The sequence below is a fragment of the Python bivittatus genome, unplaced genomic scaffold (assembly GCF_059951505.1).
Source record: "Python bivittatus isolate LINGU-HERP-01145 unplaced genomic scaffold, Pbiv_v1 ctg000190_np1212, whole genome shotgun sequence".
NCBI classification, from domain to species: Eukaryota; Metazoa; Chordata; class Lepidosauria; order Squamata; family Pythonidae; genus Python; species Python bivittatus.
Window position 1 is genome coordinate 2,805,119 of NW_028277042.1, and position 21,808 is coordinate 2,826,926.

Below are 21,808 nucleotides of genomic sequence, written 5' to 3' on the forward strand. Positions count from 1 at the left end.
AAGTAGTATTAGCATTCATGACTTTGGTTTCCTCGTCTGGTGTACTGTGAAGGGCTCACAGGTTCTCACATCCTTTGTCATCAAAGTCCTGAATGCTAATACTACTTTTATTCCAAGGTTACAACAATAGAATTTTGCAAGTCTGAATACGCTCCCCCCACCCCCACCCACACCTTTTATCTTCGTGAGAACTAGGGAGGGTCCTGTCTGAGATGTTTTCTCAAATTACATTTCTGCCCCAGACTCAGATTTTTTTTAATCTAACCATTGTCTTGGTTGTGGCTCTTCCTCCTGCTCCTCAAGATCATTCCTTCTGCCCATTACAGAACTTCACCTGACTCATAAGTTTGGAGGTGCAGTCACTCAGGGTTGTCTTAGAGAGAAATGGGAATAAAAAACAGAGGGGAGAGCCATTTTCTGTGTTCTCCCCCCTCATGTGTAGGGCATTTGCAGTTTGAGAACACTTGAATCTGGCTAGCTTCTTTGGGAAGAGTCAGATACTGGAATCTTACATTTCTTCCTTTTATGTTGTCATAACAACTCGAGGGAGAGGATAACCTCCATAAAATAATGATTATCCTTATTTTATTTTTGGAAAGTAGTTGTCAAGGTAACAGAGGATGGCTTTTTTTAAAAAAAGTACAAAATTAGTCAACATTTAGAGGTTACATTTCTAAGGATTATTTTTGGAATAACATCCTGGTTCTGCAACCCTTTGCCTCCTGTTGGAGGAAGATCTCCATCCCTGGCAGAATTTATGGAGTAGAGCTAGATGATTAGAAGGAACTTTATGTTCTGAGGATCCATAAAATGTGACAGCCGGAAGCATCTTGATAATCAAGGCTCTCTGTGGAAGGAGGCAAAAAATTCAAGGGAGCATCCCCGCCCATTTTTAACAAGTGTTGCAGACAAAAAAGCACAATCATGGCTACCATTTTGGCTTTGAGGTGCTGCTGCTGATAATCACATGTTTTAGGGCATAGTCCAAGTGACTGCAAATGGTAAGGGTTGCACTTCTAGAGGACAACTGGCTTCTTTTCCAAAGTTTCTTTTTCTTTTTTCCTTCATAAAAGAAAAGTCTGGAGAACAGAAACAGGTGCAATTACACTAACATTGGCCCCTTTCAGTCGTATCCTCCTCGCCCATCACTGATGGAGATCATCTGTCTGGATCAGGTGATGCTTCTTGAAGGTAGCTGTTTTCTATGCATGGAGAGAATGAGAAGAAAAATGGACGGGCAGTGCTAATGCCTCCTCCCTTGTTCGTGGATCCACCACACATTTAGAATGCTTGTATAGTGTCCTTCCTGTTTGGAAGAGTCATAAACTAGGATCTTGCATCTTTTCTGTTGTCATAACAACTCGGAGGATAAACCACATGTACATTTTGCATGCAACTGTTATCACATGGATGGGATAAAACGCTCATGGAAATATGCCCCAGAGGGAATATGGGAATTAGAGATTAGCTCTGTACTGAAATGCCATGGCTTTGCTCTTGTATGATGAGTGTTCCTTGCCCTTGACAATACCTGGCCATATGTTGCTTAGTACCAATAACAGGAACAAAGGATTAACCTTTTTTTTAAAAAGTAGCTAATTGAAGTTGCATTTTTGCTAGAAGATTCAAAACCTTAAGATTCTCTTTTCCTAAACATATTCCAAGGATTAATGAAGAAGCTGGTTACACATTGTATTTTTGAAATGCAGTGTGTAAATTACCTCTTCATTAACTCTTATCACAGCCATCAAGAAGTGAGCAAAAGAGTAAGTTGGAATCTGCTTAGGAAAAAATAATCTTAAAGGTTTTGAATCTTCTAGCAAAAATGCAGCCTTGTGTGAAAGCAAAAACATGCTGGCTCTTTTTGGATGAATAAGACTATTAAGGCTAATACTTGGTTATTAGGTTTATATCTCACTTTTCCTCTAAAGCTACACATTGCTATCTCTTTGTGCTGCTTTTTGGCCTCACCGGAACCTCGTGATGTAAGTAGAAATCAAAGTCACAGCTGAGTAGAGTTTGAAACTTGGTCTCTCACATCCAACATCCTGAACACTATAAAAGGTTGCTTCACTTCCCTCTTTGCTCTCCCTTCCTTCAAACAAGTATCACAGATATACTATTAGATTCTACTACTGTCTTGTGGAAAGCTTAACCTTATGGAAAGTTGGCAGTTACTTTGGAAGTGTGTGAAAATGTGGATTTCAAAGGACCTGAGAATACTGTGGACAGCCAAGAAGACAAAAAAATGTATCACTGCCAGAGTTCTCACCCAAGGCACATATGACCAGGCTCAAATTATCCTACTTCAAACTCCTTATGTGAAGATCTACCTCTCTGGAGAAGGCCCTAATGCTGGGAATGGTGGAAGGAAAGAGAAGAAGATGACCAGCAGCAAGGTGGATGGAGTCGGTTACAGTGGCGATAGGGGCACCATTGGAAGACCTGAAAGACCAGGTTAGGAACAGATCATCATGGAGAATATCTATTTAGTCACTAAGAGTCGATAACGACTTGATGGCATATAATCAATCATTCAATCATACAGAGAGCGATGACAAGCTCTCCATAAAGGATTGAAAGCTCCATACTTCTGACAGATATTGTCACAGACAACTAAGACATGTATCGGTCTTAAAGTCTTGAAGAGAAAGAAGAATCATTTTAGGATTGTCTAATTAACCATCTATTCACAAAGTTGCCTTTCTGAGGTCCATATCAGGAAGGGCAAAGGGTGATATGAAGCCTGGAAAGAGGATTGTAGCCCCAAATGGAGAAGTAGCCAGAGATTCTCAGTGGAAAATCTCACATAAACTCTGTGTGTGTGTGTGTGTGTGTGTACATATGTGTTAGAGTGACTAACCAAGCAGAAACTGCAGCATATGTGCTGTTAATTATTTTACTAAATATTAGGGGGTGCAGTATGTCGAATTTGATTCTAAACAGGTGCTTCAGGGTATGCGAAGCTAACTGCATAATCCTGGGGAAAGACATAGCTACTTTAAAGAGATATAGGCAGTGGTTACTTTTTCACAACCATTTGGAATCAAGTCAATATACAGCTCAGTGATTAACGGTATCCTTCCAGGATCCAAGACAACTTACCTGAATTGCTACTTGAGACAGATTTTTGTTTTCTCTGTTCCTCTTTCTAAATAAGTGTTAGGGCTGTGAACTTCGGTGAAAACTTGACCCTTTCTCCCTCCTGTCATGCAGAGCAGGGTTCCCTCACAGCAGGTGTATGTCTAGATTTTTTTCAGCCAACTATCTGCAGCTAAAATTGTGCAAAATTACCAGACCTTTGGGGATGCTAGGCTCCTTTTTACAGATGATTGCATTTTTGCAAGGGAAAAGAGTCTCTCTGAAGCGTTCTTTTCCATCAGAAGTTCAGGCAAGGGGACTGCTCGGTTTTAGTAATTGGAAGATAAGGGAGAAATTCTTGCTGGTCTACCGCCAATCACTTAGATTGGATCCAAGGTTCTTCATTACTGATTTACATCTCAGGTTTTCATGGGAGAATTTGCCAGCCAGCTGCTTTCTTTCCCCCTCCCCCGACATGTTTTAATTTCTTAAAAATATTATTAATAATTTTCTCCCCAACAGACTCTTTGGTTTGATCTGCACCAACGGCTGTCAGACAGTGAAAACACAGCATGTGCGGTGAGTGTCAATTTTTTCATCTCAAATGGGGATATTGAGATCAAGGAAGAGAGTGTGATGCTCCTCTGGGGGGACCTTCCCTTTCAGAGGGCAATTAGCACTGAGCTTTTCATGGGTGAAGACCAAGGTTGTTCACAGAATGCCTGGTTGGAGGTGGGTTTGTTTTTATTTCTTCATGGAGTTTATGCAGTTTTTGTAAACCATGAATCCGCCTGGAGTTGATGGTATAAAAATGCTGCAAATAAACAAATATTAACCTAATGGATGAATCAACTAAAAGTCAAGTGCTCTGTGGTTAAGATGCTTAAAAGGTTAAATATTTTTGAAGGCTGATCTTGTTTTTTGTTTTAGGTTTTTTAAAATTTTTCATATGAGTTTTAGAGTCACATTTTGTCTGAAGACAGGATCAGTGTTCCTTCTCTCCTCAACTTCACAGCCCAGGTTTTGGGTTTTTTTTAAATTATTTCTGCCAGCTTGGTTTTCCTGGCATATTTAAGGAGTACGCACTTTCCCTTAGCAGGGACTCACAAGTAAAACTAATAATAGAAGAACTTAGGAACACATTGTACTCAGCAGTGAATAGAAGCCATGATCTTCCAAAAGATCTAGCTTTAAAAAGAGTCAGGGAAGACACACAAGTTCCATGAATGAAGCAGTCATTACGTTGTCAGAACATAAGAAAAATAAGAGATATATTTGTCACGCTTGATTAAGTCTTGATTGCATATTGAATACACAAAATGGCTCCAACATTCAACTGCAGCCTCCCCCTTATTCTTTGTGGCAGCTATCAGTTAAATTTGAAAATAATTGCTTTGAAACACTGGCTTTGCTGTCATCTCATCACATGAAGGATGTGAAAAGATCAGAGCTTTCAGTTCCCAGAGCCACTGATAAGAAAACCTTCTCTGTTTTTAAAACAGGTAGATTGAAGCAGGCTTGACCCTGCATATTTGATTGGTGATTTAAAAAAAAAAAACTCTTTTTAATTGAAATATTTGCTTCTGCTAACTCAACAAATGATTTAAGAGGTAAATCAGCTGTGTTGACAAGCTAATAAAGGCATGTCTAGAGGCTGATCAGGGTGGGTATTATTGGCTATTATCATATTATTATATAATATATAATCTTATAATTATATAAGATTATAATTATATAATATATAATATAATTATATATTATGATATTACATTATATCATTATATTAATATATCTAATATTTATATTATATTATATTATATTATATTATATTATATTATATTATATTATAATAAGGGTATTATATTAAATGATGGTTCCCTTTACATATGCAATTTCATAAACAGGTTAAAGCTGTTTCATTCCAACACACTGACTAGGGGCATCTATCTGGGGTTTTATTGAAAGCTTTACGTTTGCTTTTTGGGATTATTTTTTGTGTTGGACACTGTCTTGATTAGCTATTTATTATTACTATTTTTTGTTATCTTTGTGATTTATGTCCTGGGATTGAGGCAGGGTTTTAAAAAAATTTTTTTATTGCTTTTTAATTAATAACAAAAAAGAAAAAGAAAACACAAAAATAATACTATACTATCAAGAAGAAAAAAACATTAAAAAGTGCTATTATGAAAAAGTGACAAAAACACAACAAAGAAAATAAAAAACAGCATAGTATATCATTATAACAGTAAATAGTTACAAATATATATATATATATATGTTTATCTAATGCAAATATTATTCAGATGCATATATATTGCCAATACACTTATGTGACTATATTTTTTTAAGCTACTGTATTTTGTATAAGTGAGTCCCACATTTCATTACGCTTGTCCATACAAAGTCTACATCTATAGGCAATCTGTTCATAAGTGGCAAGTGCAATCAGCATTTCAATCCATTGAGTGAATGGGGCCATTCGTTTATCTTTCCAATGCAGCAATGTCAGTCTTTTGGCCACAGTAAGGGCACGGAGGATCCATTCACGTTTTCCAGATGTCAAATTCCATGTACTAGGTATATAGTTCAAAAGAATATTATTCTCTGAAAATTTTAGCTTTTGTTGCACAATCATGTTTATATAGTCCACTACTTTCTCCCAAAACCTAGTAAGTATAGGACATTGTAAAAACATGCCTAAAGGGGCATTCTCCTTATTACATCTCCAACAAAATGCTGTTTTTGACAATCCTTTTCTATACAAGTATAGAGGAGTCCAATAAATTCTAAATATTATTTTTTGCTGTACAAGTTGTAGTTTACGGTCCATTGACACTCTTGCTATAGAAGTTAAGACACTCTCCCATGGTCTAGGCAATACAGAAACCTCTACTTCTTTATTCCACTCATCCCTTAACATCTACGTATCAAATTGATTTATTGATAACAAATCTCTATAAAAGCTAATAGTAGGGGTTTTTTTAGTTCTAAAGGATTTAACAAGTTGTTCTAGTATCTCAGGTGTCTCAGAAGCTAAAAATGCTGCTGGTCCACACAATGTTGTTAACAAATGTTGTAAATATTGCCATTGGGTTACATCTGATAGATGATATTTATCTCTTAACACAGCATATGTTAAAAATTCGTCTTCATCATCTATCAATTGGTCCAGAGTCAATATCCCTGCTTCCACCCAACTTTTCCATTTCACCATCTTTTTCCCAATTTTTAATGTTGGGTTTCCCCATAGAGTCAATTTAGCATGGGCAATAGGATCAAATCTTATTAGACATTACATTCCATAGCTTTCTAACTGACATATTAGAGTTCTATTTAGATCCTAATACTGTCCATCCAACCAAAGTTGCTATATACGTATATTCCAATGTTGCCCAAATCAGAAAATTAACACCAGTTGTTGGCTTCCAGTATTTAATACTTGACAACAGGTAAGCTTGATGATAATACTCCAGATTCGGAAAATCAAATCCTCCCATTAATTGGTAATGAAAATCTCTTTCTGTAAAGATATTCTTGGAATGGAAGAACACCATAAAAATTTTCTAAATAAACAGTTTGTTTTCTGAAAATATTTTCCAGATATTTGAACAAGAATTCCTCTCAGAATATAAATTAATCTGGAAATAATATTCATGTTGAGAGCATTCACCTTTCCCCAAAGGATGAGGTTTAATGAATCCCATCTATCCACATCTAAAGAAACCTCTTTACATATTTTATTTATATTAGATGTTACTGAGTTATATCTTTTGGTATGCACATACCTAAATATTTAATGGATTCAGTACAAATACAAAGTTGATATTTCTTAAATGGATGGCTAACTAAATTTTCACCTACTGGCATCAATTCCAATTTGGACCAATTAATAGAATTTCCTGCTATTTTACCAAAGGCATTTATCATTTGCAACAACACTGGAACAGTAGTATGAGGTTTAGAAATAAACACAAGAATCTTGTCTGCAAATAAAACCAATCGGTATTAAACTGAATTGTGTATTACTCTGTTGATCTCCCCGTGTTGTCTAATAGCACAAGCCAAGGGTTCCATGCAGATATTGAAAAGCAAGGGTGAAAGTGGGCATCCTTGTCTAGTTCCTCTAAATAATGGGAAAGTAGCAGAAAGAATATCATGGATCCTTACTGTAGGTGTGGGCCACTCATATAGCATCTTAATCCATTTTATAAATTTGAAAGGAAATCCAAACCTATTTAATACAGCAAACTTATACTGTCTATATATTTTGTCACAAGCCTTTTCCGCATCTAAAGATAAAATTACAAATTGGTCTTTATTTTTAGTCAAATCGATTAAGTCTACAACTAACCCAATGTTTTTGGCTGCTTGCCTAGTTTTTATAAACCCTGCTTGGTTATTCTTAATAAGGAATGGTATCGCTTGCTGTAATCTATTTGCTGGTACTACTGTTAAGATCTTTGTATCAACATTAATCAGAGAAATTGGATGATAATTAGCACACTGAGTATGATCTTTACCTGGTTTTGGCATAATTGTAATATAACCCTGATTAATAAATAAAATTATTTAAATAAAAATTAAAATTGCCTACCCAGGAGGAAAGAGGATCCTTTTTAGACTCAACCACTCTGCTTTAACAATAAAGGAGTTAATTATAGTGGTTGGTTCAATTGGATCCACAGATGCATTTAGTTATTTTGACAATGGACCAAGAAAGACCAAGAAAGGAATTTGAAGGGAAACAGCAATGTTGATCATAGAATGGTACTGGGTGTTTTGATAAATGGAATACAAATACAATACAATCAGGGATCAGTTCTTTCCCTGATACTGATCACTCCTTAAAGGTAGGTAAGTTAGTGCCCTTAAGATTTCTAGTACAAATGACACTATTAGTTGTGAAGAATGCTAAGTTAAGAGTTTGGGGCTCAGAATAAGCATTAAAGTTTCTCAATACCAAGACTGTGATATATTTAAGAGAGTGGATTACAGAAGGAAAATCAACTAGGGAGTCTTGGCCCCATAATGGAAGTTAACACATCAGCTCCAGGTCACCTTAGGTGTCTTTACTCCCATAATAGTAGTAAAGCAAGCTCATAAGCCTAATTAGTGGTTTGTCTAAGAATATACTGTACAGTGTACAGAGGCATCCCAAGAGAAGCTCAGAAAATCAATAGCTTGAAGAATAATGTTTCTTCCTTGAAAAAAGTTGAGAGCTTTTAAAAAGCCAACAACTCTACAACTTTAATTAAAAGAAAAAGACTCACCTGAAAACAAATGGGAGAGAATAATAGAAGCAGTTAAAAATAAAAAGAATATGGCCTTTAGGGACTAATGTCATGTTCCACCCAGGAAAATATAACTGGAGTAGAAGGTATAATTTCTGCACACCTATAGGAAGAAAATTGTGAAGTATTTAGTGGAAGCATCTCATATTATAAGGAGCTAAGGGCCATACAACCAGTTTCCTCCTTGGAAATCAATAAAGCATTAACTTTAATGAAAAATAGGAAGACAATAGTTGGGAATAGATTCTAGCTGAGCTATTAAAAGCCAAAACCAACCAGTGGGATTCTGTATTCATTCAATTTTCCATTGTCACTCAGACAGATCAAAACCAATAGCTATCCAAAGGCTGGCCTCATTCTGGAACTATTCTGGTCTACAAAAAAAAAGATGATCCAAGGATTTGCCTAACCAGTGTCCAATCAGCCTATGACAGTGTCCAACTAGCAAGTTCATCACATGTACTGTATATTCATCACATAGATAGTGGCTTCCTGCACTGGAACCTGCTAGAATGGCTGGAGCACAGTGACTTCCTAGTTCCTGATAAGGGCAAATTTAGAACAGGGAGATCAACAATAGGCCAGTAGGTCCTCCTCCTTGATCTGGTTGAGAAGTATTCTAGTTTTACATGGGGTTCCTTATTGGGACCCTTGTAAATCTAAAGGCAGTGTTTGTTTTGGTTCCTGTGGTCATCTCTAGTTAGAATATTTCACCATATCTGGAGACTTTTTTCCCAAAAAAACTAAGTTACATTAGAATAATGGGTGATAGATGGGACTAAAAGAGCATGTTTGGTCCTTTAGATGATTATCTTAGGCATCAAGTGGTTGGGAAGAACAGATAGGACCCATTACATTGCCAGAACTATCTCCAGCTTCTCTGCATCTAGAGGAGACAGCTATTGACCAACCACTGTTAAGATTTTCAAGGCTAAAACTGTTACCCAGATACTGTCGTGGTGTTATATCTATCTTTATGGGACTGATAGAAATTGCAAAGCAGTGCACTCAAAATTCCTCAAAGCAGCTTTCTGCACTGCAGGTGCACGGTTGTGGTGGGAGTTGGAATTTTGAGGCAAGATCTGGAAACATCATTTGAAAGCTGGGCTTAAAGCAATTCTTACCACTCAATCCCTTATAATTCAGTTCTCCAGGTTACTGCTCTGCTCCACCCTTTCTCCAGCGTGCTCCTTTCAGGCGTGTTTCAGTAGCCAATGCTGGCTGGGGAGTGGGGGAGTGGGTGTCCATTGCATCTCAAAGATGCCAGCTTGAAGATTGTTATGATCAGTATACAGTAGTTTGTTGGCAGAGAATTGAATAACAGGTTGCAACATCTGGCTGACCTTGGCTGACCTCCAAAAGTTAATCAGGGTCATAGTTAGTTAGTTAGTACTTAGATGGGAGAGCACCAGGAAATCCTAGGAGTCTTGGTTATAAAACAACAACAAAAATCAATTTAGGGAATTTTTACCTTCAGTTTAAATGGTGCTAAATATACATTTCTACAAAGCTTAACTGTAAACAACACCTAGGAGACATACATTTTTGGAATGGAGGAAACCTTTTTCTCTTTAAGGCTCCAGATTGTATGTATGTAGGTATATATGTATACATATAATATTTGATACCTCATGTGAATACCTGATACATTTTTAAAGCTACTTTATCCCTATTGGTGACAGCTTCCAGATATGAGCAAGGCTAACTGTGGGAGAATTGCTTTTCTAATCAAATGCAGTTGCTTATGATTAAAACACAACTGCAATATGAAAACAGTGCCTTAAAATAACAAGCTTCGACTTGATCAAATTGTTTTCATTCTCTCCAACCGCTGCTCAGTTCAAGCACCAGAGTATTGGGGTTTCAAAAAAGGGGAAAAAATCCAGCTGGTCTTTCTGTTCTAAATTGTATGGAAGGGTAAATGCCTCTCTAAAAGAAAAGGCTGTTTGAAAAATAGCTTATTGTGTCTTTTTTTCTCACTCATAGCTCTTTGGCTAGTTGTACATCATTTTTATTCATGTTTGCTTTGACTGTGACTTACATAATCCACCCAATTTTCTGGGTATGCTGGACCCCAAACCATAAACTAGCCACAGAGGCTTGAATTCACACCACATTAGCCTGCAGACTAGTCTGGAAAATCAGTTGAATTGAATAAGTCATGGTTAAGCAGCCTCTTTTTCAACTGTCCTCCGATCTATTTTATCTCAAATTACTTGTTGAGTAATCTCACCAGGATACCAAAGATCTTTAAGATTCTAAGCTGCACACACATATCTGGTGTGGGATGATAGAATAAGCAAGGGATCACCAAGAATACGTCAGGGTGCAATCTGGATTGAAGTTCTAACTCAGCCACACAATTTGTGATTTTGGACGCAACACTTCTTCACTTGGTCTAACCCACTTCCCAAAGCTTTGTTTGTAAGGACAAAATGGCAGGTGGAAGGAGAGTAAATTCCCAGGGCTCTTTTGAGCTCCTGGGATGAAAGGAAAAGAAAATACAACCAACACAGACCAGAGAAGAAAAGAGGGGAATGGAACTAGATCATCTCATCATTATCAGCCACAATTGCCCAATGGTATCTTGCTGGCTAGGAACACCAGAAATGAAGTCCAACGCATCCAGAGGATGTAAAGTTGGGGAAAGCTAATCCAGAAACTTTGGGGAGGAGTGAAGGAATAGAAGCTAGGCAGTGTGCAAGGGGGCTGAGATTTTTTTAGGCAAGGGGGAGAGGAAGGGGTAATGTTCCCTATACTCTAAATGGCTGGATTTAAATCTTGTCCTCCTTCCACAGCCCTCTTACTGGTCCCCACCCCCTTTGAGGAGATAAAGCAAGATGAGTGTTAAGCAGATGCTGGCAAGATATGAGAGCATCTTGGATTTTACTTAACTGGGAAGTCAGTCAGGAGTTTTTCTTCGTGAAGCAAAAAGATTTTTTTTCCCTGTTCACAGTCACAGGATTTCAGGACTGCTGTTCATTACTGTAATTTTTTAAAGGTCTAAGGAGAACATTGCTCTCTAAGAAAATCCCTTGGGGTTATAAATCCCAAGAGGGCATATGGATGAAATATAAACCCCATAAAAGCCTATAACCAACAGCATCACAGGCGCCAACATGTAGCCTACAGTAAGGCCAGCAGATCACAGCAGTGAATACTGAACTGACCCTTTTTCTGGGTTCACACAGTACATTGAACCATAAACTAACCAAACAGGCTGAGTTCACACAACATGCTAAAACCTGACCCAGGTTATAGTAATCAAACTTAACATACTGTGCAAATGCAGCCTCTAAGTCTTCATGGTGTCCTCCATCGCCCAAGTAACCCTAGAAACACCACCCCACTTGAAATAAATTCTCCAAAATCTGGAAAATAAGTTAGAGAATTAGAAACCTTCCAGGCAGGAGAAGAAAATGTCTAAGAAATGGCGAGGCAGATTTCAGCAGAGTTTTAATTTTTTCTGCTTTGTTTCTGTGATCTCTTTTCCCTCCATGTTACTCCAGTATCTTCTCTTGGTACGAAGTGAAATGACTGTTTCCCAGAAGCACCTGGGAGAATTCTGTGGCTCCCTGAAGCAGTACTTGAAGAATGTGGCTGGAGAACAGGACTGCTTCCAGTAAGTAGGACTTGACTTCTACAGGGAGTGGCGACATGTTCTGGAGAACCTACAGCCATGCTTAGGTTCTTGCAATGGCTTGACTGGCCATTTTAAAAAGGATTTGAGAGTCCATATGTGGTTTCCTTAGCTTTTAGATAATATGTCTTGGAAGAAAGCAGAAGCTACTGAAGATCAGTGAGTACAGGGCATTGCCATTGTTTGCAAAATGGGTGAACCATGGTTTTCTAAGTTAAACCTAGGTTTCCATAGCACACGGACCCAGAAATGAGCAATCACATTGTAACCTAGCATGTTGTGTGACCACAAGCGTTATAATAATGTATTTATTTACCAAATATACTAGGTGAGCAAGGATAGCAAGATTATTAGAACTGGTAGGTAGGGGTAACATACAGCCCCTTTTTCCTGCACAAGAATTCAAATACTTGTGAAGAATTGTGTCACTAGATCACTGTATTCCTTTAAAAAAAAAGTTGGGCCCAACTTATTTTTATCAATTCATTAGAGAAAGAACAAAAAGGGGACATATCCAAATTTGGAAGGATGGGTTAAACATGTAAAGTATTTTCAAGGGGGAGACTGATGTAGTTTTATAGAAGTCTGGCAATGGGTTTTATTGATATTTTTCCTTTTCCAGTAACAAAACAAAGTCTTGTGGGCTTCCTTTCTGACTAATCATCAGAGTTCACTGCAACCTCTGAGTCTAAAATGCTCAGGTCAGCACTGTGATAGAGCCATCTGAGCTTAGATACATGCTAAGATGCTGCAAAGAACAGATAGGAACCTCTTTTTTATACTGTAAAAAACAAAAACTGCTTAGCCACATCATGGATTTCTCACAATGTTTCCTTGCCTTAGAAAGCAAGCTTCTGAGCATAATAATTCTGTGAAAGAGCGAGGCTGGGTTGCACAACATGATAGACTAGCCTCAAATGGGTTTGAGCTTGCTTAACCATGGGTTGTATCAATATGCCTTAAAATTAGAGTACAGAAAATGCAGGTTGGGGGTTGCTTGAAACCCTCCAGCATCCCTTTAGCATCCTCAAGGGGAGACCAAACTGTTTGGCTCCTCTCTCTCATGTTAGGATCTTCAAGGTCCTAAGGGGCAAATGCTTCATGTAGTAATGGGTAGAAGGAAGAACCTTGAGGAACAAGAGGAAGAGCCACAGCCAAGACAACAACAAGCGTAGCATATTGCCCAAATGCACCTGTTAGGATTTTTCCTAACCTGATGAAATGGCCTGTGTGAACAGAACTTCCAGTTGCTAGGATAAAACAACTGACCTGGTCAACTGCTCTCCTGGAACATTGACTCAGTGTTGCATGCCCTGATTGTGCAGTAGTAGATAATTTAGTCCGGGACTAATCAAGGTGTGTACATACATGTAGTGTGTGTGTGTGTGTGTGTGTGTGTGAGAGAGAGAGAGAGATAGATTCTGATGAGGACAGGTGGATATGTGACACCTTTGTGTATGTGCACGTTTCCACTCCCCCCTCACGTTGCATCGCTGTGTAAGTGTGCACTGAGAAGCACAAGATGGGTTGTATATAGTCTATAGTCATATGATCAGGAAAGAGGGGGCTTAGAAGGGAGTAGTTGGTACCATTCCAAGCCATTGCCAAACTGTTGGGCCATACTGAACTTCAGGGTTTCATGACCTTGTTTTAGACAACAAATTTCCTGACATTTCACTGGCAACTGTGGTTGGCATCTTCAGAAGCAAGGTGGTCTGCTATGCGTTGCCCAACTGCTCTTTCCTTAGGGATTCACTGGGGATTTTTTTTCCCCAGGAATGTTTTTCTCTACAGCCTCAAACTGGATCTGGCCCACTTTTCTACTTCAGTCTTTCTTTCACCGTTTTCTTGCAGCACACTAAATTTGGTCCCATTTTTTTCAGTTTTCAGAGAGTTCTTCTGCTGATGGACAGATGGGCAGACAGAGTCCCAAACGCCTTACATGGCTTTATTTATTTTTTTAATCAATTTGTGTAGCCACCCATCTCAACAAATGATGTCTTTCCAACATTCTGTTGGGTTGCAAAGAATCAAAAGAAGTCAGGAATGGAGTACTTAAGGAAGACCTGATTTATGAGGCTTTTCTAGGACTTTGGTTGTTCTTCAGCAGCAAGGAGAGAAGTTAAGGTTTCATTAATCCTCTTAACCCTGGTCACGTGATACAATTGGCTGGGAGACATTTATTTAGCTCCCCACAGACACCTTATTTTCCAATCCTCAAGCTGCTTGTCCCATTTTACTTGGGAAAAAATATTGTTTTAATTAAACTTTCTTTCCTTTTTTTTTTTTTTTACTAAACAGAATGCCCACATCCAATATCATGTTTGTTTCAGAGAAAACCTCTGGGCTCAATCAACATTATTAGAAAATATATTTGCAGGACAAGAAGCTGGAATGCAGCAGGAAACATCACGTTTATGATGGCCAACATTACATTGATTGTTGCTATCAACTACTAGACACTATTGAGCATTATAGAGGAAGCAGTTTCTTGTATGAGTTTACTTACCCAAGTTACCAGTTAAGGAGCTGGTATCTGCATTCACATAACTTTACTTGGCTTTCGTCTTGGCTTGTTGGGGGACAAGGTTGCAGCTGACCTGTTTCATTAGTTTTGGATTGATGAATCATTAATATATTCTACAGGAGATGATTTATCTGCTTCTACTTATTGACTCAAATTCATTTCCTCTTTTGCAGCGTAACTGCAGTCAGACTTCCTGATGGGGTCACTTTCATTGTCTACGAATTCTGGGAAACTGAGGATGACTGGAAGAGGTAAACTGAAAACCATAATAGCTATCTTGATCCATCAGAAAAGAAGTCTTTAAACTTGGTGGGAATAGCCATTTCATTTCTTCTGGAGTACTAAGTGAAAGTAAACCCCAGTTGCTCCTAAAACGGAGGCAGGATCCCTGCTATGGAGATAGAGCATCTTCTTGCATCACCTAACCATCATTGTTCCAATTTGACAGTAATGAGGATTGACTTTGTATCACTTCAGTAGTAGCTGGGAGATGCAAGATCATCTTATGGTCATTTCCCCACTAGTGACTTCTAACATCTTCTAGGCTCATCCAAACATCATTATACTGATGAAGTAATGGTTCATTGGTGATGGTTTGGTAATTATGGCTATGAAGTTACTGTGAGACATAAATGGGGAAATGGCTTGAGAAATATATTCAATCAACTGACTTCATCAAGATTGTGGTCAAGGTGTTTCAGGATGCATAGGGTGTAATAGACAAGGGCTGCTTTTGAGCCCATGTCCCTGTGAATTTCAATATAAATTAAATATAAGGAAAAACTTCCTGATCAGAGAAAAGACAATATCTATGTTGATTCCTGACTGGAAACCCCTTATGGACTTTTTGTGTAAAACAGAAAAAAATGAACTTATGATTTGTGGTTTGATTAGTCAGGATAGATTATAGAAAGAAGAGAGCTATGTTGTAACCATAGAGTAAGAGGTAAATTTATAATTGTACTTATAACTGCTGTAAAGAAGATTGGAAGCAACTTCTTTGTATATTTTTTTTCTTTTCTATTTTTCTATTACTTTTTTTCCTTTCTTGCATTTTTAACTTTCACTTTGCTTTTTTTTCCTTTTTCTTACTTTATATTCATTTGCATTCGTTTTTATCTTCCTTTTTAAAAAAATTAATAACATTTTAAAAAAAGGAAAAACTTCCTAATGGTAAGATCTGTGCAGATAGCTGTTCGGTAAACCCCCTAATGCAGTGTTGTCCAAACTTGGCCACTTTAAGATGAGTGGACTTCAACTCCCAGAATTCCCCAGCCAGCCTCCCAATTCTGGGAGTTGAAGTCCACTCATCTTAAAGTGGCCAAGTTTGGACAACACTGCCCTAATGTCACTTCACTATTCTGCTGGTGAGTTGCAGTGAGTGGGATGTCATTGGGTAGGAATGAAATGGCCTTCACTATAAATCCCAGAACATTTTGTCAGCTTTTTGTAGACTGCAATCCTAAACAATTGTCCCTGAAAGAATGGCTGAAATTTTTTAGCAGAGCAGTCATCTGTTTGCACTTGGTTGTTTGAAAAAACAAAAGATATTACAGCCGGTTGAGCAGAATTATACGTGTTCTGAGGAGCAACCCGGGTTCCCTGTAGACTTCTGGGTCTGTTTCAAGGTGCTGGTGATCTCCATAAACCCTTTACTGCTTGGGCCCTGGTAATCTTCAGGACCATCTTTTTCAGGTAAAATTTAACTTACGCAATCTAGTAGGGAGAAGATGTCCTAGGGATCCACCCTGAAAGAGATCAGGAGCATTGGAGTCTAGCAAACGACATTCTCAGAAGTAGCCCCCTCGCTCTGGAAGAGCTGGGAACCTGCAGCTTTCTCTCTCTCCAGTATTAATTTTGCTAGAGGAAGTGCAAGGCTAAGAAGTCTAGCTTATATTACGCTCTAGGAACGTGGCTGTGGGTCCTCTTGTTTCATCTCTGCTGATTGTGAATGTTGTGGGACAAATCAACTAAACTGCAAAGATCCTGATTTCGCAAGTTCCAGCTAGGGAGGGAGGGGCCTCTCATGGACCCAAATTGTAGAAGGAGAGAAGCGTTAAGAAAGAGAGAGAAAATAAGTTCTATTAACCCAAGCAATTTTTGAAATTTCCCAATGCACTTGGAAGATATATTCTTTCTCTACCAAAAGCGCTTGTCACACACTTGCAAGAAATCAATAGGGCCTAGGTAGACAAACATGCACGTTTGGGCTTATCCAACCATTGAGGCCATTTTTTTTAAAAAAAAAATAAAGCTCAATAAAGTGATGTGCACATAAAACCCATTGACTTTTTTTTTTTTTTAATTATTTCAGCAAGAGGAACCACTACTACTGTTCAAACCATCCTGGGAAATTGAAGAGCAGTTTATAACTATATTCTCAGCCAACCAAGGCTTGGTGCTTTCAGCTTGTTTTTTTCAAATCTCAGCATTTGCTGGCCTCTGCGAAAACCACAAATATTCTAGGTTAAAAAACCAGCCTAAGTTCTTCTCCATTGTTCTCCTTACCTCCACAGACATCTCCAGAGTCCTGTCTGTAAAAGTTTCCAGCATGTAAAAGTGGATATGCTGAATCAGCCTGAAGGAGTTTCCAGCGTGTCGGTCCCAGGTCTGAATCCTAAGATTGCGACAACAATAAGAACTAGAGAGGTCTTGAATGTGGGGATAGTGCTTGCACACTTAAATGTTTTGAAAAATAAATGTGTCCTTGGAAACAAGCTTGAGTCCTGACACATACATAAAGTTCTTGGCAACAGTATAGAAGTGATCTGCCATTGTCTCCTTCCAGGTTGTCTATTCAACTTCACATTATAGCTACTACACTGGTTTTCCCTGGTAGTCTCCCTCCCATGACTGACCATGGCTGACTGTGCTTAGCTTCTAAATATCAAGAAAGTCAGCCTGGTTTTGCTAAAGCCACAGCATATAATGCCAACTCAAAGTGGATGTGATTTGTTCATTGCACAAGATTGCAGCTTTTTCAGGGACAAATGGACTGAGTCAGACTCTCTAGCTAAGTTCACACAACACGCTCAACTAGGCTAAAATAGAGTCAGATAGTTCATGGCTCAGTATGTTGTAGGAGCCCAGTCACTACCTTAGCAAGTTGTGTGAACAAGATCCTCACAGAAAGACATGAGTGCCTTGAATGGACATCACCAGTAACGTAACCATGGGTATGGTGTTTTGTTAACCTGGGTTTAGATGTTGTGTGAACCCAGCCATTGCATGCAAATCTTTATGGGCCATGGATGGAAGGGCCAAGACAAGAAATATATTTAATTGAAATAAAAGTGGCTCTCCTTCTAGCTGAACAGCTGGGCAGCAGGGCTCTTGTTAAGATCCTAAAGACTCTGATCCCCACAGAAAATAGGCATCTCCTGGCTACTGGATTCACCCATTTTCTGGGTTTGTACAACACACTGACACAAACTAACCACACAGCCTGGGTTTATGCAGCACATTAAGCCACAAAAAACTAACCAAGGTTCAGATTAAACCGTCTTAGTATGCTGTGCCCATGCCGCCACTGGTTCCAAAATTATTTGAGATTTGATTTATATCACACCTTTTTGTTAAGAGCACAAAACGGCATAGAGAGCATTTCCTCCTATTTTTCTCAACAACAATTCTTTGAGGAAGGTTGGGCTGAGAGAGAATGACTGGCCCAGTGTCACCCAGGGAGCTTCAGTGGTTGAGCAGGGACCTAGACCTGGATTTCCCCGGGGACAGTCCAGTGTCTTGACTACTGTATCATGCTGTCTCTCTGTGGTGTGAGTTAAGCATCTTGGGTGAACAGAGCCAAAGAGTTGAGTGACACCACTTTATTACAGGCTTTGGTGGGTCATATCTCTTTCTCCAAACACCTGGTGTAAGGTTCTTTCTGTTTTCTACCTTTTTTTTTTTATGGCTTTGTATATACCTGGTGGTGGTGAATCTAAGCCATAGAGATGGAGAAAAGGGAAATCCATCAAGAAGAATGGCATCAAAAACCGGGAGGCAACAAACAAACAAATAAATAAATCTCTGACCCCCTAATCCTTTTTCTAAAAGCCTCTCTTCTCATTGCAGCTGCTTGGTGCACCCTTAACCGAGACTGACCTGGAGAGGACAACGCCCTGAAGGGAAGTTTTGGATTCCTTCTCCTAGCCTGGCCTGTGCCAATATTCTTTCCTCTCTTTGGCGGAGAAGCAGACTCTTGTCTTTTCTAATAACTTTGTTACAAGTGTTGTCTCTTCTCCCTTCCGTCCAATGCATTTCTATCTAGAAATGATATTTGCTTGCTCTTTGAAGTGAAGGAACAACAACAAGAAGTCAATCTATCTTCCTACTAGCCTTTGGCCAGCAAATGATTTCTCCTCTCCTGAGCTGCAGCCCAAGCCTATAACAAGTTTTGGTCTGGTATCCACCAGAGATGTGGGTTTGATCCTGAGCAAGGGATTGCAAGCTTTAACATAGCACTGCTGAGAATTTCTTGATTAATTTAGTGTGTGTTCCCCAAAAGGCATTCAGATTTCCACCAAGGATGGATTTTTTTTCCTGAGTAGATGGGTTGTGATGGCCCACCTTGACTGACTTGGTCTGGTCCAAACCACGATAAAGTAACATACCCAGTGATCTGCTGTGGGTGGAAGGTTGTCTCTTCCTGTTGTTGTTTTAGGGAATAAAAGTTAAATATTTTCAATGCCCCATGTGGACCTCTTTCCTGCTCCTGTTTCACTGCCACTATGGTCACAAGAACATGGAGAACCCCCCGAAACAGTGGTGCAACAGTCCTATGTTGTTTTCTCATGTGGCTGGAGAGGGTTGGGGAAGATTAGCTACAGCTTAATTCTTCCTTCTGGATTTAATTGATTGAAGAACTCTAGGAATATTAAGAGAAATTATAATTTCCCTTGGGACCCCGATATTCACATGACCAGGAGCTCAATCTGGCTTTAAATCCAAAGCAGTGCATAGGCCTACTGCAAACTCCTTGGAGCTTGGTAGCTCTTGATGGCTTGATTATATTATTCCATTTATAAATGTATTAAATAGTATTCTATAAAACAAAGGCATCCAACTATTTCTTGGCCTGATTAGAAACAGTGTTATTTGAATCCCTCCATTGCACAGTGACAGTTTCCTAGAAACCACTGCATCTCCAATACCCTCTGTGAGTTAAATGTATCTGTAGATTGGTTCAGATCTAATCTGAAGCATTGATTCAATTCAAATTATCAAAAGTGGTCAAGTCTGAATTGTCATTTCTGCTTGGAACTCTGAATCCATTCAGATTTCTGGACTGGATGGTCAAATCAAGTAGATACAATTTTAAAAAAAAACTTGATTTGGTTTGAAAAAAAATGGCCGTTCTTCACATATGTCAATAGTATCCAATTGTCTGGCTGATTTAGAGACAATCAGCATTATCCAAATCAACAAACGCAGAAGCCCAGACTGAAAAATTCAATTGCACTGCATTTCTGAATGGATTCTTTGCACAGACCTTGTAAGCTACTTGCTCAAATGCAGCTGATAAAGTGAGAGTTCTAGAATAGATTAGCAAAAGGATCTAAACCAGGCTCAGACCTAGGTACCAAAGGTATTCCATTCCTTCACTCTAAGCATCTTGTCTATGGTGAATCTCTCTCAACATTGGCTCAGGAGATCAAACACAGTGGCCAAAAACTGAGCAAGTCTACCTATTTTTTTCTGCTCAGCTTAACCTGCAAAAGCAGAGGTAAGAACCTGGAAGACCACAATAGATGGCTTCTTCCTTGAAAGCAAGCCAACTTGGGTGCTTGGCCATGCAGATTTGGTCTAGACAGAGATAGATTTCATGCTATCCCTCAACCTCTATGACTTAGGAATGATCATGGGTGAACCTCTACCAGAGGTCCTCAGTTCAACCTTCTACTTCTAGCAAACTTCCAGTCTCTTATAAGAAACAGTTCTTACAATTTTTTAGGGTGTTAGCATCAAAACACTCATAGCATACATTTCAAATTATTTCCTTGCATAAAGGGGTGGGCAACTATTTTTCCCCCTATGAGGTATAGCTTTCCTTAAGAGTAATTTATGGTAGGCCACATACTTGGCCAGAAAATTTAACTGGCTTTCGCAAGCTGATATGAGCCAGCTCCAGCATACCACTGCACACATCCTTTTTTTCCTTTTCTGTTTCTAAGATCCTCTTCTCCTTGTCTACCCACCCACCTACTTCAACAGGTTGGCATTCCTGCAGAATCTGAATGGATTGTTTCCAAGTTCTTTTAAATTAGTATAAGAGCTGCATGAAACCCTTGGAGCCCATAGCACCCATCTTGCCTTATTCGTACCTGAGCATTGAGTTCTCCCACTTTAACACCTTTGCATGAATAAATCAAAATAAGCCTTGATGTATTTAGACTTACCTTTCCCCCCGTGCTGTAGAAAAGTAGCACTATGTTACTTTACCAAGTTATGCGTATTTTCTAAACAGAAAACTGTTGTTTCTAACAAGACTGAAGCAGGCAAGATTTCACAGAACAAGGGAGCCCCCTTCACCTCTTTCTCTGGGAAGTGTGGCTCACGTATCTTCATTTTGACTGTAACCTTTGATAGCTGATGTGTACGGTTTTAGAAATAAAACGATGTAGCTCTCAAGCTTAGCACGGACGGCACAATGTCAGTGTTAGCAAACATATAGGTAATTTTAAGATATCAATATGTGCCATTGTACACAATTTATGACTCAGTACGGATAACCAAATAAAAATTAAGAGAGATTAAAAGAGACCTTTGGTTAATGGCTTTGTTTTCATTTCCTCTCCATCCCACTTAGACTATCAAGTCTATCCTGGGTTGTGCTACAGATTTTACCAGTCTGGTTCACGGGGCACAGTTCATGCCAAACATAAGGCCATCCTGATAGCACCTGTGCGTGCCCAACCATCCTCTCCAATGAGTTTATACAAAGGGCATGTTGGTGTCAGGTAGGTGGACTGTCTTGCCACTCCTAAAGCTGGTAACATCTCCCCCAAATATTATTTCTGCTCAATCAGACTTTGAAGCATGAAAGAAGGGGGTGGTAGTAGCGGTGAACCCAATTTGTTGCATTCTGGTTGCCTGGGGGTTGTCCATGATTCACCAGTTGGAAGGAAGAGCTGCAGTGCAGCCACTTCAAAGTGATGCTTGCCTGAAATCTCTGACAATGTGATATAAAACCTGCCCAGGACCCCTGTTAACTATCCACAAGAATATTTAAAAAGAGCTCCATCCCACAAGAGGTATGACTAACATGTC

General features: G+C 38.9%; 1 protein-coding gene across 1 annotated transcript in view; it reads left to right on the plus strand.

The window, feature by feature from the left end:
- Positions 1 to 21,280, plus strand: part of NECAB2 (N-terminal EF-hand calcium binding protein 2) — a 181,052-nt gene extending 159,772 nt beyond the window's left edge. Inside the window, exons 9-13 of the mRNA XM_088136366.1 lie at positions 3,604 to 3,660; positions 11,885 to 11,997; positions 14,716 to 14,793; positions 17,059 to 17,150; positions 18,614 to 21,280. Coding sequence (XP_087992492.1) covers positions 3,604 to 3,660; positions 11,885 to 11,997; positions 14,716 to 14,793; positions 17,059 to 17,150; positions 18,614 to 18,642 — 369 coding nt within the window. The 3' untranslated portion in view covers positions 18,643 to 21,280. The remainder of the gene's footprint in view (positions 1 to 3,603; positions 3,661 to 11,884; positions 11,998 to 14,715; positions 14,794 to 17,058; positions 17,151 to 18,613) is intronic.
- The last annotated feature ends 528 nt before the right edge of the window (positions 21,281 to 21,808 follow it).